Source organism: Apaloderma vittatum, unplaced genomic scaffold (assembly GCF_000703405.1).
Source record: "Apaloderma vittatum isolate BGI_N311 unplaced genomic scaffold, ASM70340v1 scaffold14142, whole genome shotgun sequence".
Lineage (NCBI taxonomy): Eukaryota > Metazoa > Chordata > Aves > Trogoniformes > Trogonidae > Apaloderma > Apaloderma vittatum.
In genome coordinates, this window is record NW_009705344.1 from 41,715 (window position 1) to 57,387 (window position 15,673).

Genomic DNA, 15,673 nt, shown 5'->3' on the forward strand with positions numbered 1-15,673 from the left:
GTAATATCATTATTTCACAGTGACTGTGTTGCTGCTGTCCGTACGCTTTCTGTGCATAGCACATTCTTCTTTCGCACACCTTGTTTCTTTCTCCTCTCTTCCATCAGTAACCCCAAGTATTTTGAAGGCCATGTCAGAGCGTCAGTTTGAATTCACAAGTTTCAAACGTGTTCGTGTTGCCACGGGGACCTGGAACGTGAATGGGGGGAAGCAGTTTCGAAGCAACATCCTTGGTACCAGTGAGCTGACAGACTGGCTACTGGATTCTCCCAAGCTTTCTGGAGTTTCTGAATTTCAGGGTAAGACTTCACAGTCAAAATGTCTAAGCACTATTTGCTGGCATCTCTATGGAGACAGTGAGCTGGAACACAAGATTCAACCAGCTGTTCCTTTCAGAGGTAGTGCATATGGGGAAGGCATTTTCCATCAGTTCTTAGGGGTGTATTCATCTCCATATAGACTTTATGCTGCCTCCCTGCAGCAGTAGGATGGTGTGTGAAGGGCTCCTGACAGTCAGAGCAACTCGTAAGTCTGAACCATGTGACCGTTTTGAACCTTCAGCAGGTCAGATTTCAGAGGTCTCTTTCACGCTGTCGTTGGGTGTATCTGCCTATTCTGCATCCTGTATTTCTTCTTCCATATCTCTGTTCTGTGTTTTTTTCATTATGAGTGGGAGCTACATGCTTAGGTGCCCTTAAAATGTCTCCTTGGTCTTTATCAGGAGCTAAACATATCTGACAATGTGGACTGAAGATTGACTTGAAATGTTACTCTCAAAGCCTTCAGTTAAAAAGATTTACTTTGTTGAAGGCGATTTCCTCTTTTTTTAGCAATATGGAAAGCTCTTGTACTTGTGGCTTGCTTAAATTGACTCTGAATTTCTTGTTTACAGAACAAGGTCAGGTGTTGTAATTGATTTACAGGTTTTATTAAGGAAAATGAAAAGTGAATGTTCTGTCACTTAAAAATTGAATGAGTGCAAAGCAATGGCAAAACCTGTGCTTTCGTGGTTACGGTGGAACATTTAGCTTCCTGCAGGCATCACAGGGATAGTTGTATGCTTAACCTTGGAGCTCAGCAATTCATTCCTCAAATCCTTGGCTCCTTATACAAGGTGTCACATTTGAGGCCTTAGTGCCTGAGTGCGTGGATATCTGATTAGTTGTAGACCACTGCACTCTGGGCAGCTTAGGTGGGTGATTGGTCCAGTCTGTTTCAGAAACAGTTTAGATGTCTTAGCACGTGACTCTGCCCGTGATATTAAAATTTACTGAGAACTTGTCATGTGCTAGCCTTGCCAGGCCTTCTCCTGACAGAACTGGAGGAGCAGGACTACATGGTACCGGCAACCATAACATGATAGGTCTAAGCAGCTGCTGGAAGAGAACTGGGTTTTGTTGAATGGGCAGAATTAGGGTATAACCACGCAAAGGCCTGTGTTTGTGGTGTTGCCAGTGCAGCACCTACACAAACAGGTAGGTGGTCAAAGGCAAATGTCCAAAATTATTAATGGGAACTACACCTGTGACAGTGCCTCTTACATTAAGCTTTTGAAGAAGGCTAGCTGTCATGTGCTGCTTTCACCTTTACGTCTATGGAGAGTTGCTGCGTATTTTACTTTCCATTCTGTTCTTCTGAGGCAGATCTGTGGCAGATCTGATTTAGGTTCCTATAATTGTCTGCAATTTAGATCTTCATGTTAAGTCACCTAGGCCGTATGACAGTTTAAAAAAAAAAAAAATCCCATTTAGACAGTAGACAGACCTGATGGGTCAACAAATATGCTTCACGCTGTTACATGAGAACATTTGATCTTTAGTGTTTTATCAGGGTAATATGCACAGGCCTGGGCCAGGGAAGGGAAAGTCACTGTGCTCTAGAGTGACCTAACCTAACCTTAACTGCGGGCAATCTAAAGACTTGGAAGAAAGAAGATAAGAAGAAACTTTGAAGGCTTCCTTAAACTGGTAGATAAATTTACTAAAGATATTGAGACGGAAGCGACATACTTGTGTGTGGACAGTAAGTTCAGTTATGTAAGAATTGGTGTCAAAAAGGAAAAGCATGTTGGGTAAAATGACAAGCAGGTCAAAGATGGTGGGTAGTGAGATGTGGTGGCTTTAGTGATGAGTGGGGCGAAGGAGGGAGAACATTGAGTATTTTCTCATCTTAACATATCTACAATATTATGTTCTGTTCTGAACTCCTTTCTGCAAGAGAGATGGAGACCTACTGGTGAGAGAAAAGCAGGAAAAAAAATCAGGAGAAACTGCAGGGGTTGTTTTGTGAGATTAGATTAAAGGAGCTATGAATATGTATAGCTTGGCAGGGGATACACAAGATAGAACTACAAGAATGATCTCTGACAGAAATTAGAAAACAAGTCATTACAAGAATCAACAAAATAGTGACTCCTCTTTTCTCTCTTGCTGACAGATGATAACTGCCCTCCTGACATATTTGCAGTGGGATTTGAAGAGATGGTTGAATTAAGTGCGGGAAATATTGTGAATGCCAGGTAGGTTTTAAAAAAAATAAAAGTCCAGAAAAACCCCTAAAACCGCAACCCACAACTGAAACGAACCAAGCAAAACAAAACAACCTGAAAAGAGCACCCTCTACTCCAAAGGAATCAGCTAAACAAAAGCCTCTGGAGTTACTCTTTTTTATGGTCAGACGTGTAGAGGATTTCCTTCCAAGTCTTGTTCCTCCCGAGTGTTGTTCATAATGGTAGCTGGGAACATGTTTACCATTAACAAATGGCAATAGGATGATGTTGAAAGTGCTATTTCTCTGTGAACTTCTGTAGAGTGGAATACACTGTGCTTTCTCTAAGTCTCTTAAGTCTTTATTTTGGCAGAGAAGAATTCTGATGGTAGACATCAATGCTTGACTTTAAACCCCTGTATGATGTTGGAAAAATCTGCTCAGTGACTGCAAACATAATTGGCATTCGTGGGAATTCTAAAACGAATGAAATGTCTCTGTGGTTAATTGTATTTGTGAAGATTATGGCTAGAGAAAGAGGTAAAGGCAAAGCCTGAGCTTGACAAGTCAGCATGTATGGTAGGCTGTTGTGTATACTGGTCTTTTTGGATCTGAGTTGGGGTGGAACCCTGGAGATAATGTTTCTAGTGCTGGTTCATCAGGCTGACTAGTGATTTGTCTGTTTTGGGAATGAAAGTTAGAGCAGTGCTGTATGTGACTGCTGGGCTGGTGATATATCTGCACGTATCAGTTGGCTTTGGAGGTAAGAAAAAGCTAGGTCTGCAGGAGCAAAGGTATGTGCACCAACCCACAAACCTTCAGCTTAGAACAGCCAACAGCTGTGAGCAGCCACTTACCTCCCACTCAGAGAAGATCCAGAAAAGATGATCTCACTGTGAGCACAAGAAATCTTACAAGTCATGAGATTGATGCGGATTTTTGTTTCGAAGGTTATGATTACTACAGTCAGCTTCCAGTTATCCCCAGGGAATGGGGGTATCACGTGTCATGTGAGCACGCATCTTTGTAAGCCTAGTGAACAAAAATCCCTCTCATGCCCAGAAGCAGAAGTGTGCATGTGCGCTGTGCCTGGCCTTACTGACCTTGGGCTGGCCCACAGGGAGGTGTTATCTGGGTCTCTGCCATGCATCCTGCAGCACTTCCAGTTCTGCAGCCTAATGGGATGTCTGTAAACCCAAAGTACGGTTAATCTGCTCATTTTATTGACTGTATGTGGTTTGGTTTGATTCCATTAAATGATTTTACATTTTTTCCAGTACAACAAATAGAAAAACGTGGGGAGAGCAGCTTCAAAAAGCTATTTCCAGGACTCATCGCTACATTCAGCTGACATCAGCACAGCTTGTTGGTGTTTGTCTTTTCATCTTTGTACGACCGTACCACGTCCCCTTCATCAGGTAAAAACCAAAACAAACAAAAAAAGCACCAGCCAACCTGTGTCTTCAGTAACATCTGCTGTTGGAGTGTGGCCAGAGAGGGTGGGAGTGATTTTTTTCAGCCTGATGAGAATCATCATGCAAACCAGGATTCTAGTCTCTGCTCAGTGTGGAAGAGAAACATGTTTCCAGGCAGCAGCCGTCTGGAGTCCATCCTTGCAGGTAGCGCAAAGGCTAGGAAGTCCCAGTATCTTCTTCCAGTTCAGCTGAGAAGCCAGGCATGCTCCAGGTGGGCAGTCAGGGTGCAGCACCTTGTAGGGATGCTCTCTTTCTGGAAAAGGAATGACCCTCGGGTCAAGAGTGTTTGCAGCACCAAGTGAAGGCAAATGTTTACCTCTGCCCAAAGGGGAAGTTTTACTTTTTGACCCTCTCAGTGTTCCCATATGGAAGCAGAGGTGGTTCCAGGCCTGAAAAGAGTGATGAAAAAGGTGGAAAGAGGGATAGGGTGAGAGGAAGAGAGCTAATTTTACCCCCTGACATTTTATAGAATTGAGAGCCGTAAGGGACCATTAAGTGTTTGTTTCTCCCAGATGTCATAAGAACTAGAACTTTGTGCCCAGTCAGGAGGGTGCAGAACTGTGTGTCCTCAGCTTACTAACACCCAGTATCCCTGGAGACTGACCAAACTCTTCTTGCTGGTAGATTACCAAGCTGCAATGATGTCTACATTAAAATGCCTTTGCCATGGGCAAGAATTATGCAGGATAGGTAGAAATGGTAGGAAATTAATAACTAACCTAGACTGTCTTTGAGTATGTCTGACCTTAGTTTAGAGTGATCCAAAGAGTCTACTCAATGTTATAAGGAACTGACTGGCCACTGCATTTTGTGATTAAAATATCAAAAGCTGTCTTCTCCTCTGCACTCCGATCTCTTATCTAGTGAGAAGATCGGTGCAGAGCTTGTGCAATATCAGGTGCATCAGGCTAGGCAGAGTAATGCAATCCAGGTAGCCCTAGTGGTCTAGCATTGCTGACCTCCCAGTAATCTTTATTCAACATGATAAAAAACCCCAAACTTATTTTTGCTGGTATGAAGCAGTCCAGAGGAGAAGTGTTTTTGTCACTTTTTGACTTTTCACCTGGCTTACAAGAAATTTGAGTAATCCAGCAGTAAGTGCATGGCTTAAATGGGAATCAGAAGCAGAACTGTACAGTGGCTCTGTTGCAGCTGTCAAAAAGCTAGGAATTGGATGTAGCCCTTTGACACTCAAGAGAAAAAGGGAGGGGTTTGATTGTAGTGATGAAGTTTCATCATTTAATGCTTATGTGCCGCTACGTGTTATGTGAGTGTAATCAAACCTGAACTGTATGCTCGTGTAGTTTTTCCCATGTCTAGAAAAGGAAAACAAACATTAGCAGAAGAGCAAAAAAAGGCTCCTGTGCTTACAGAGATTGAAGAGATTAGGACAGAAATTATAGAGACAGAAGATGAGAGAATAGCCGAAACTTTTATACAGCAGTGAAAGGATTGTTGAAATACAGGCAGTTGAATGTACAGTGGATTATCTCAAGATAAGCTTTCCCATGAATACCAGTTGGCAGTTGGGTAGGCAGGCAGCAGGAAGGGAGAACTCCTCAGAGTGAAAAGGCTGAACACGTGCTTCTTTCAGAGTGCTTAAACCCCATCTTTTCATAGAAAATACTAATGGTCCTCTTTGCCCTCCCAGAGCGGTCTTCTAGTGGTTTTCTGCAGTCAGGAAAAGAGAGGAAAATAAAGACAGACAAAAAAGGTAGAAAAGACGAAGAGGAGGAAGAGAGAAGAAAATGAAAAGGAAGAAAAAAAGAGTCTGGAATATTTTGTGTCACTGAGATCATGAATGCCTGACAATAACTGAAATAAGACTTAGTAGGTTCCGCCTGTCCCTTGCTTAAAGCCAGTAATATTCTAGTCCAGATCTGCTTGACTTCTATCTGGAAAGTAACATTTTCTCATTGGGAAGGTCATCCATGGTGCTGGGGTTGGTTAAAACAATGATCTCATAATTTACTTATTTGATCAGATGGGCATGCTTTATTCTTGGAGTAGACTGGCTGACTGGGAGACATTATCCTGCGAGCAGGTGGTCTGCTCTGCCAAACCATCTTTCTATAGTAAAAGTATATGCTAATCACGACATTGAAATACCATGTAATTAACAACACGGAGGCCCTAAGCAATTTGTCATCTGTACAGAACTCATTTTAGGAGTTAGTATAAATAGTTGTATCCAGGAATCACCTATTTTTATTACATCTGATTTAACAAACTATGGGTTACGATCTGTTGCTCTTTAATTGGGTGCAAAATCCAGCATCAGTTGTGAAGTTGGATTTCAGCACATAGTAACACTAAATTATTAACTATCTGAAAAGCAGATTCCCATATGTTCAAAGGAAAAGGAAACATAATATTAAAATCAGTTATTGTCACTATTTTGAAGATCATGGTAGAGATAAATTTGAAAAGTATATTCTGTAGAAATTCTCAGCATTTCAGAAAGAATTCCAAACAATACTGCAAGACAAGAAGAGGAGGGAAATACTTTGAGGTAGTTTTATTTCTATACTATTGTATTACACTTAATTTGAAATATAAATAAATGAACATCATCCAGAAACTTTGCAGCCTAAAAGGTAGTGTCTAAAAGCAGCTAGCCTTCTGGATAGGAGAAGACATGGCACTGTAAACTTGCTTTTCCATTATGTTCCAGTCAATGTTATTTGAATGTTGGTCCCTGTAGCCCTTTAATCTCTTGTTTTTCCATTTTTATCTTTTTTTTAAATACAGGGATGTAGCAATAGACACTGTGAAGACAGGAATGGGAGGAAAAGCTGGAAATAAAGGGGCAGTGAGCATTCGTTTTCAGTTCTATAGTACCAGTTTCTGCTTTATATGCAGTCACTTAACTGCTGGGCAGACTCAGGTGAAAGAGAGGAATGAAGATTATAAAGAAATCACGCAGAAGCTCAGCTTCCCAATGGTAAGTGTAGGTGTATGTATGCTAAAAACGTTGGAGAAAAAGGCCATATCTTTACGTTACGATAGCTGGTCTCAGGCTGTCTTTGATGACAGGTCGTCAAAGAAGTCATGTCAGTGCTATGGAGAATGGGCATACAATAAAATGCTAAAGAAAGCATTAAAAAAAAGAAGGAAAAGAAAGGAAGCACATTTCACAGGTGCCCAGATGCTGCCCACAGCACTTGCTTCACAATTTTTTAAAAATGTATTTGCTTCAGTGCTTGAAAGATCCTCACCTTTTATCAGTTTTCAAGTTGACCTTTCAGAATGGTGCAACTTAACTGACGAATCTGTAAGGCTTCCTGGATAAGATCTAGGTGACTGGTGTTGCTGCTGGAGAGCATGATATTGATAGGTCTTGTTGGCACTAGTTAGTAAGAGTTTGTAAAAGATCATCCGTGCCGCTTCAGCTGCTCATGCTGGGGTATGAGGTATCACTTCTTGGTCACTGATATGGAACTTTCTGTTCCCTTCATTTTGTCCTCATGAATGTGTCACTGTCAAGGAACTGCTGGCTTTTATCAGGAGTGGGGCAAGCAGGCAGTATTGGTCTGTATGAATAACTTTTCCCCTAAATGCTGTCACGTCAGTCACCCTACTTTTTTATTTCATGCTTGTCTCCTCAGGCAAGTGGATAACCCCTGGGATTTGGTAGCAGTGCTTCTTTGCTTCCCTTGGTGCTGGTTCCTTTAATTTCTGCAATGCTTTGTTTCTCAGACCTCTCCAGAGATGTCCTACACCAGAGAGGGAATGGACCACTTTGTGCATTCTTGTTAGTCAGCAAAAAATGGCATTTAGGTTGCAGAGTATAAAATTTTAACTTCCTGTTGTTTGCGAGGTTTAGAGGGTTGGCACATGTTTTATGTAGGAACTAATACTGACACTATGAATGTCCTGCACAGGATATCTGTTCCAAGTGGCCATAAAATTGTGTTCACGGTAGTTTTTCCTTCTAATATGTCATTAACTATGTAATGTCCTTTACATTTACAATAGCTAAATGTGCCGTACGTGTATACTGCATATAAAGATTGCCCTCTAGTGCTGTGACAGTGACAGCCCTGGAACATTTCCTTCATGAAATCTCTGGGGTTTAGAGATTAACTGGAGGAGGGGAAAAAAAAAAAACCCAGAAGAACTATTGGTGAGAGGACAGGATGTTAAACTTAGAATTGGAGTGAATTTTCATTGATGTTTTATTTCAATACATTTACAAAACTATGTTGAGCACATAAGATCAAATTTGGAGCCTGTTCTTACTCAGCACCTTTGCTGCTGAATGTGTGTTGGTACCAGAAGCACATTTTGTATTACATTTAGAATATGTAAATATGTGTGTGTCACGTGCTAAGGAAACAAACATATATTTTTAATATTCATGATAGCCAAGTGGTAAATATGGAGCTGGGGTCCCGCTTAGACATACCTGTAGGAAACAAGAGTCAGAGACTGACGCTCTTGTTGACAAAATTCAGCTCAGTGGGATGCAAAAGACGGTGAAAGATGCATTCCATTTTAACACAAAGATGGATTTTACTGAGCAGAATGTGACTAGTAGTTCAGTACTTAGTGAGTCAGAGAGACCTGAGGAGTTGTACATTTAAGTGCATTTAAAAGGCATTTTCATGAATGTGATTTAACATTAACAGTATTCTGTACCTCTGATATAGGGGCGGAATGTGTTTTCACATGACTATGTCTTCTGGTGTGGAGATTTTAACTATCGCATTGATCTAACATATGAGGAAGTCTTTTATTTTCTCAAGCGTCAAGATTGGAAGACACTTTTGGAATTTGATCAACTACAACAGCAAAAATCCAGTGGAAAAGTACGGCAATGTCTTTTATTTTCTTGAATATCTGCATGTTGACTTAGTCTAATTCCATGAGAGAGTGAAAAAGTTGCATTTTCAGATCCTTGTTTGTAGTACATGAATGTAGTAATCTGTTTAAAAATCAGTATGCTGTTTGTTTGCAAGGAAGTTGGTACACCACAATAGTACCTACCTCATCTGTAACTTAACCAAAGAGATGGTATTTCTTTTCATAGATTTTTAAAGATTTCCATGAAGGGACTATTAATTTTGGACCAACATATAAATATGACGTTGGCTCAGAGGCTTATGATACAAGTGATAAGTGCAGAACCCCAGCTTGGACTGACAGAGTGCTTTGGTGGAGAAAGAAACTGCCTTTTGAAAAAACAGGTGCGTAGGGTCTTTCCTTCTCCTTTTTCCAAAAGTTATTTTAGATTTCATCCAGAATCCACATAAAGGGATTTAATCTGGTGAATGGTGAGGCAGGGAGTTCCTGAGGCCTGGGCTGAGACCTGTCTTGAGATGTGTCCTGTAGGCTTAGTCAAACGGCAGTGGCTTTGCACAACCAGGTGCTCTTTTGGCTTCGCTGGAATAACTTGCCAAGACAGAGAGCCCCTTCTTCCCAACTGTGTGAACAAAGGCTTCATGGTACAGATTGAAAAGGTGCTGGGAGCTCGCCGAGTTTGCTGAGGGACTGAAAACAATCCAACTGTAGCAATCTGAAATTATTCTGATGCCTGTCAATGGAATCATTAGTCCACATAAAGTTCCCGTGTTGTGATAGCTGGATTGTTCTGACTGTTGTCCTCAGTAGATGTATAAGTGCTTTCCTGTAGTTTCTTCTGCCTTGGTAATTCTTAGGAATATTTCTGTTTCTGGAATTGGGGGAGATTCTGTTAATTAGTTCTTAAAAAGTACTTCTTTGTGTATCCAGGGTCAGTTTTCATAACCATTCTCTAAGTCTTGCAGGTACATCTATTGCCCAGTGCTTATAAAATCAGTGTAAAAAATCTGTGTAAAAAGTGTAATTGCTGGAGAAGTAATTTGGTTTGTGCCTGCACATGCCTGAGAACTGCTTGGAATTGAAGTCATACCATGAGCATACTAAGTGTAAAATCTACAAAACAAAACGAGGGTAATCAGAGAGTACATGTCAGTGCGATACAGTTTTATTTAAGGAATGAAAAATAAAGTAAAATTAGGATCTTAAACCATTGATAGAGATGTAATCTGGGAAAGAAACACTGTATGAGACATAATAAGGAAATTAAAACAGCCCTCATGTGCTGGCTGTTTTCATTTTGGAAGAAAGAACACCCTTCAGCATTTTCGATGCATGTTCCTTGGTTTTTCATGGCAAGACTTGCCCCTGGGAGGACTTTAGGTGATGGAGCACACACAGAATGTGAGACCCATCAAGCCGGTCTGCAAGAGCTGGGGCAGGTTCCTTTCTTTAGAGCTTGTAGACCTCCCCCAGGAAGTTCACGTGGGTACATTACTGAGCCCTCGTCTGTTCGCCCAACTTCCCAGCCCTACAAAGCTTTCTGATGAGTTTGCTGCCAGGTTCCTCTCCTTTACTGCTGGTGACGAGGCTCTTCTGCCTCCTGCCTCTGATTTTTTTGCCTTGGTTCCTTTGCTGCTGTAGGCTAGAGGACTGTTTGCTTTCTGAGAAGGAAGTGTAGCCCTAGTGGAACATCATATTCTGTATTTACTCATCTTCCAACTCCACAGCAAAGAGATAAAGTCATCCATTAGTCCAGTCACCTGAAAACTATCTTACTGACAGCAATATAATACCTCACTCTAGCATGGTGTCTGGAGCACTTCCTGTCACCTTAAGGCATTGCAAAAGAAGCATTTGGATGTTGGATTTGTATGGGTTTGCTTTCTCCCATCTCTTGCGTATTATTTCTCCAATCTCTATGTATTATTCAGATTTGCAGTGTATTTTGCAAGTATGGTGTCTGTTTCTGTGCTCAATAATGAGGCAGGAGGAAGAATACTAATAGGACTCTGTCAGTTCAGGTTGTACAGGTAATTGATTGGGTGACATCCAGGTTAACTGTTTTGCAGGTGTCTTATTCTAGTGATGAGCTGTCTCTATTGCACTCAGTGTCCTTTCTGCATTTTTTTTCCTAGTCCCTAACTTGTAAATCTTTTAGGATGCAAGGTCTTCTTTGAGTGGTATAGACAAGAACAAAAAAAACTACCCTCCCACTGCTAGGGTCTGTGGAGTGTATCCTAATAAAATAGCTTTTGACTGTTAGTAAAACTAGCTTTGAGTGAGTTTTAAATCATGCTTTTCTCTTCATAGCTGGAGAGATCAATCTTCTGGACAGTGATCTGAATGCTGAAACCAACGTCAGGCACACCTGGACCCCTGGAGCCTTGATGTACTATGGGAGAGCAGAGCTGCAGGCATCTGACCACAGGTAAAGTCCTAAGCAAATAATCAGAAACAGGGCTGCTAGGTTAGGATGTGTCGTAGTGAATCACATCTTCAGAGTGAGGGACCAAGTCTGATTGATTGCAATGGGAATTGCACCCGTTTTCAGTATCTGTTTGGTGTTTTTCTCCCCCTCACGGTGGGTTTTATACCAGGGTAGCTCTAGTCCTATACTGATTTCTGCTACACTGTGATCTCAGCAAGGGTTGAGTAAGTTGCAGCAACAGATCTGGAAAAGCGAGGGCTCTCTGTTGCTTGATGTTGGAAAGCTCTGATACCAAAACAGGTTGCTCTGATGGACTCCCACTCAGCCTGCTGGGGGAGAGGAGGAGGTCAGGACTGTGTGGCCCGAGGGAGGTGTAAGCCATGTACATAGGGCCAGGTGTGATCTTTGCAGAGTAGTCAAGTATTTGGCTTCTGGGTTTCTCCTAGAAATGGAGATGAAAGGAGGAGGAAAAACAAAAGACCAGTGCCTCTGGTTGCTCCATATCACTAACTTCTCTTTAGGGATATGAATGACATTTCTCTGTTAAACTTGTCACCGCTTTGCTTCTCCGAAACAAATTCTGTAATAAATATACCCTGAAAGCTCCCTTGCCTTCAGAATAATCTTTGTCCCGCCCCTTGCATGACCTATGGAAACGCTACAGTATTGTTCCCTGTGGCAGCACGGAGTGACCCCCGGCAGCTGGCTCTGTACTTCTGTGCTTCCCACGGCGCTCTTGTGTGCGAGAGCTGTTCCGCAGTCCTCCAGCAGTGCAAGGACATGCCTCTTGCAGTCAATTTCTCTGTGTCAAGGCTTTGACGCTGCTGTGTTCCACAAAGCGCAGTGGAACTGCTGTGCTTATTATATAGGACCCTGAGGATGCAATCTGCAAAACATGGCTGTTGTGCCTTGGTTTTCTGTTTCAGCAAACTTGACTGCAAAACCTCATTCTTTATTCAGTCAGCAGGTTTGCTTTCCCAGGGTTTGTGCGGCTTAGCTATATTTTTATGATATATGGAAAAGCATTATGATTCACTGTGCTTATCGAAATAGTTAACACTTCCTATACATACTTTTTTTTCCCCTTTAATATTCTTTTCTAGCACTGCTGTTGTTGCTTTCTGGTAATGTGTATTCCACGTGTTCTAGTAACATGTATTCCAGAGCCTGCTCTATTGCAACAATTTTCACACAGAAGAGCAGCCATCCCAGTTACTGCTTTGTGCGTGTGTGCAGGTGGAGAGCTGAGAATGTGGATTGTATCCACTGAGATGAGACGAGCTTTCCTCTTTCAGACAGCTTTTCCAATTTTATTTAGTTCTAACGCACAGAGAGGTCATTTGTAAGAAATGACTGAAGAAGGAAGTTTGCAGTGTTGACTGCTTATAATGTGATGGGTTGGCATGTTTGCTACACAACCACATTATATGCTTAGAGTACTTGTTAGGTTTTGGAAGAAGGCATCTTTATGTGGCCTTGTCTAGCAGAAAATAATATATTGCCTTCCTAATCTATAGATTTTTTGGGGAAGACAGCTGTCTGATAATGAGTGAAGTATCTTGGTATTTTTAAACTGCAGATTTTCCAGAAGTGCTATACTTTATGGTGTGTCCTCATCATTACATTCAGCTAATGCAGTGCTTCTAAATACAATTAACAGTGCTGAAGGCATGATCTTCCAGTGCAGGAAAAATGAAACACTCCACTGGACTCTGAACTAATGTGTTGTATTGCCAGCCGCAGTGCTTTTTTGCAGTGAGACCTTAAGTAATTTGTTCCGCTTCCACTTATGTGTGTGCAGAACATACATAATAATCACTTCCTTTTAAGGTACAGCAGGCCTAATTAAATATTTGCCATGAGATTTGACATCGTGGAGTTAAAAATTATCATATATGTATGGAGTTTAAACAAGACACCGTTTGTCCATTGCACAGCTAAGTTCTCACTTGTCCTACTGCTTGACGTTGATTTTAATTTTATATTTCCTGTTGGGTGATGTCGATCTTAATTTTACATTAGCGTTTCTCCTTTGTTTCACGCAGGCCAGTGTTGGCTATTGTAGAAGTGGAAGTTCAGGAAGTTAATGAAGCTGCCCGTGAGAGTGTTTTCCAGGAAGTGTCATCTTTCCAGGGACCACTGGATGCTACAGTAGTGGTAAATCTGCTATCGCCAACGCCTGAAGAGAAAAATGAATTTCCTGAGGACTTGCGCACAGAGCTAATGCAAATGTTTGAGGATTATGGCACCGTTGTTCTGGTCAGGTAAGTTTGGGATCTGAAATGGCATGTCATCTATTCCAAAATGCAGACTAGAATTTCCCTTTTTGTCCTAAGAGAATTAACTTTGTGTTAGGAAGCAGCATGCTGAACTCCTTCACTGCACATTGAATTCTCCATTAGAAATTGAATAAAAGTACTTTGAATATCTTTTACCTCTCGCCAACCTGTTAAAGAAATAGTCTAACATCTTTCTTGACCGAGTGGAGAATTTTATTAATAAAGCACCATAAAAGAGAGCCTTTGGTGTGAATCACCGCCTTTAGATTCAGGCCTCGTTTCCATTCATTGCTTCTGCCGTTGGGTCCTTGGGGCTCTGCTTCGCTTCCTCTGAGGAAGTCAGCTCTCTTTACAGCACTCTTTCACACTTACTAGGATTTCCTGGCTGGCTCTCCTTTCTTTGGGAGATTGTTTTGCTTATTTTTGGCTTGTCACAGTTTGAAAGCAAGAGTGTGATACCTTCTGGCAGAGCAGTTTAATTTCCTTCTGGCTGATTCTGTAGAGGGCTCCAGCATAGCGATGAAACTCCTGCTTTGAGAAACACAGGCATAAGACCTGACACTTGACCTGGGAAACAAGAGGAGAAACTTGTTTATGTTGCATTTGACCCATTTCTTAACAGAGAAAAGGGATGACCTGTTGTATGGTTTTATGAAGTACCAAGTAGAGGTTCAGGGTTCAAAAGCAGCGCCTGCAGGAACAACAGCACCACTTTGCTTGTGAGGAAAAAGAACAAGAGAAGAACATGCTCTGGTGGTTTTGATTAGTTTCAAATTGCTTTAGAGCTTGATGCTGTCCGAGTCTTTGGGAACACCACATGTCCTCTGAGGTGAGGGGAGGGCGGATATCAGACTGTGCATCCTGTCAGCAGCTGTGGAGAGGTTTGTACTGCTTTACCCTGTAAAGGGCAGGGTGCTGAGGTCACACAAGGGATGATGGGGGAGAGGAGGAGCCCAACTGAGATTCATATATCATTTAGTCCTCTCAGAAAAATAGAGTTGTGAGGAAAATACAACTAAAACTAAATACATAGCCGTACAAAACTATCATTCTTTCCTTTAAAGCTTTTCATTCAATGGTGAAGTAAAATGCACTGTTTTCTCTCCTCTCCCTTTTTTCACTAGGATCAGTGGAGGTCAAATGCTGGTGACATTTGCAGACAGCAAGTCAGCTCTTCGTGTTATGGATATAGATGGTGTCAAAGTAAGACTCTCTCAAACCTAGAATAATGATTTCATAACAAATTTCTCAAAAGTCGTTGCTTAGAAAGAGATAGTTGAGTTTCTAGCTAAATCAAGCAGCATTTATTTCAATAAACGTAGTCCTTAGTTTTCACAGCTGCTGAAGCTTTTAATGCATTATTTCAGTTCAGGAGGGAAGGAGGTGATTTTTCGTGGAGCTCCTAAGCAGTGCTTAGTATCTGGCCTCTGACACCACTGCAGAACACACGGACTTGGTCATTGTTCTGCTACTCGAAGCAGTTCTCCTGAGATTATGAGTGACTTTGCACTGTTGCCAAAGCATCTTCACGATTGTGGTTCAGAGATTTTTTTTTAACTTTAAAGTGTATCAAATAAACTACTTCTGCCAAGCTGGAACAACGTGATTCATTGGCCTCTGTGGCAAACTCGGCATTAGCAGTAGGCGTTTACCTTCCATCCCCTGCTCTTCCTTCCCACGCACATACTCTGCAATTCATCAGCCCCCTCATTTATGCTGACAAAACTGTTTGTGAGGCTGCACTATAAGCTAAGTAACAGATTTAACCCTCATTCTTCTTTCATATTTGAAGTTCTGGCTATTAATTTGGCTCATTTAATTGATGTAGTTTGTAGCATAGACCTAAACACAACTAAATGTACACAATATGCTGGGAACCTGGTTCAGGAACTTTCCAAAGTAATTTTGCTGCTGAAGCTGCTGCCTTGGATACATCTCTCCCCAAATGCCATTGAACAACACATTAGCAGCTGTGGTCTTTATTTAATAATATCCTTTTCATATAAATCAACCATCATGTTTGGGATTTTCTGAGCAGAGAGTCTCCTTACAGGTGGTATCAAGTAGCAAATTCTGGTGTGTTTTAAGGCTACTGACTAAAAAATGGAACCCTCCCACACCATTATTAGTACCTCAGTATCATTTTGATGGTATTTGATGTTTCACCAAATGCAGCAGCACTGCTTTCAAGCTGTGAAACT

At 41.5% G+C, this 15,673-nt stretch overlaps 1 protein-coding gene across 1 annotated transcript in view; it reads left to right on the forward strand.

The window, feature by feature from the left end:
• Positions 1 to 15,673, forward strand: part of SYNJ2 (synaptojanin 2) — a 58,673-nt gene that overhangs the window by 32,380 nt on the left and 10,620 nt on the right. Inside the window, exons 11-19 of the mRNA XM_009865372.1 lie at positions 108 to 299; positions 2,437 to 2,518; positions 3,765 to 3,905; positions 6,714 to 6,906; positions 8,615 to 8,773; positions 8,995 to 9,151; positions 11,076 to 11,193; positions 13,239 to 13,457; positions 14,597 to 14,675. Of these exons, the coding sequence (XP_009863674.1) occupies positions 108 to 299; positions 2,437 to 2,518; positions 3,765 to 3,905; positions 6,714 to 6,906; positions 8,615 to 8,773; positions 8,995 to 9,151; positions 11,076 to 11,193; positions 13,239 to 13,457; positions 14,597 to 14,675 (1,340 nt within the window). The remainder of the gene's footprint in view (positions 1 to 107; positions 300 to 2,436; positions 2,519 to 3,764; positions 3,906 to 6,713; positions 6,907 to 8,614; positions 8,774 to 8,994; positions 9,152 to 11,075; positions 11,194 to 13,238; positions 13,458 to 14,596; positions 14,676 to 15,673) is intronic.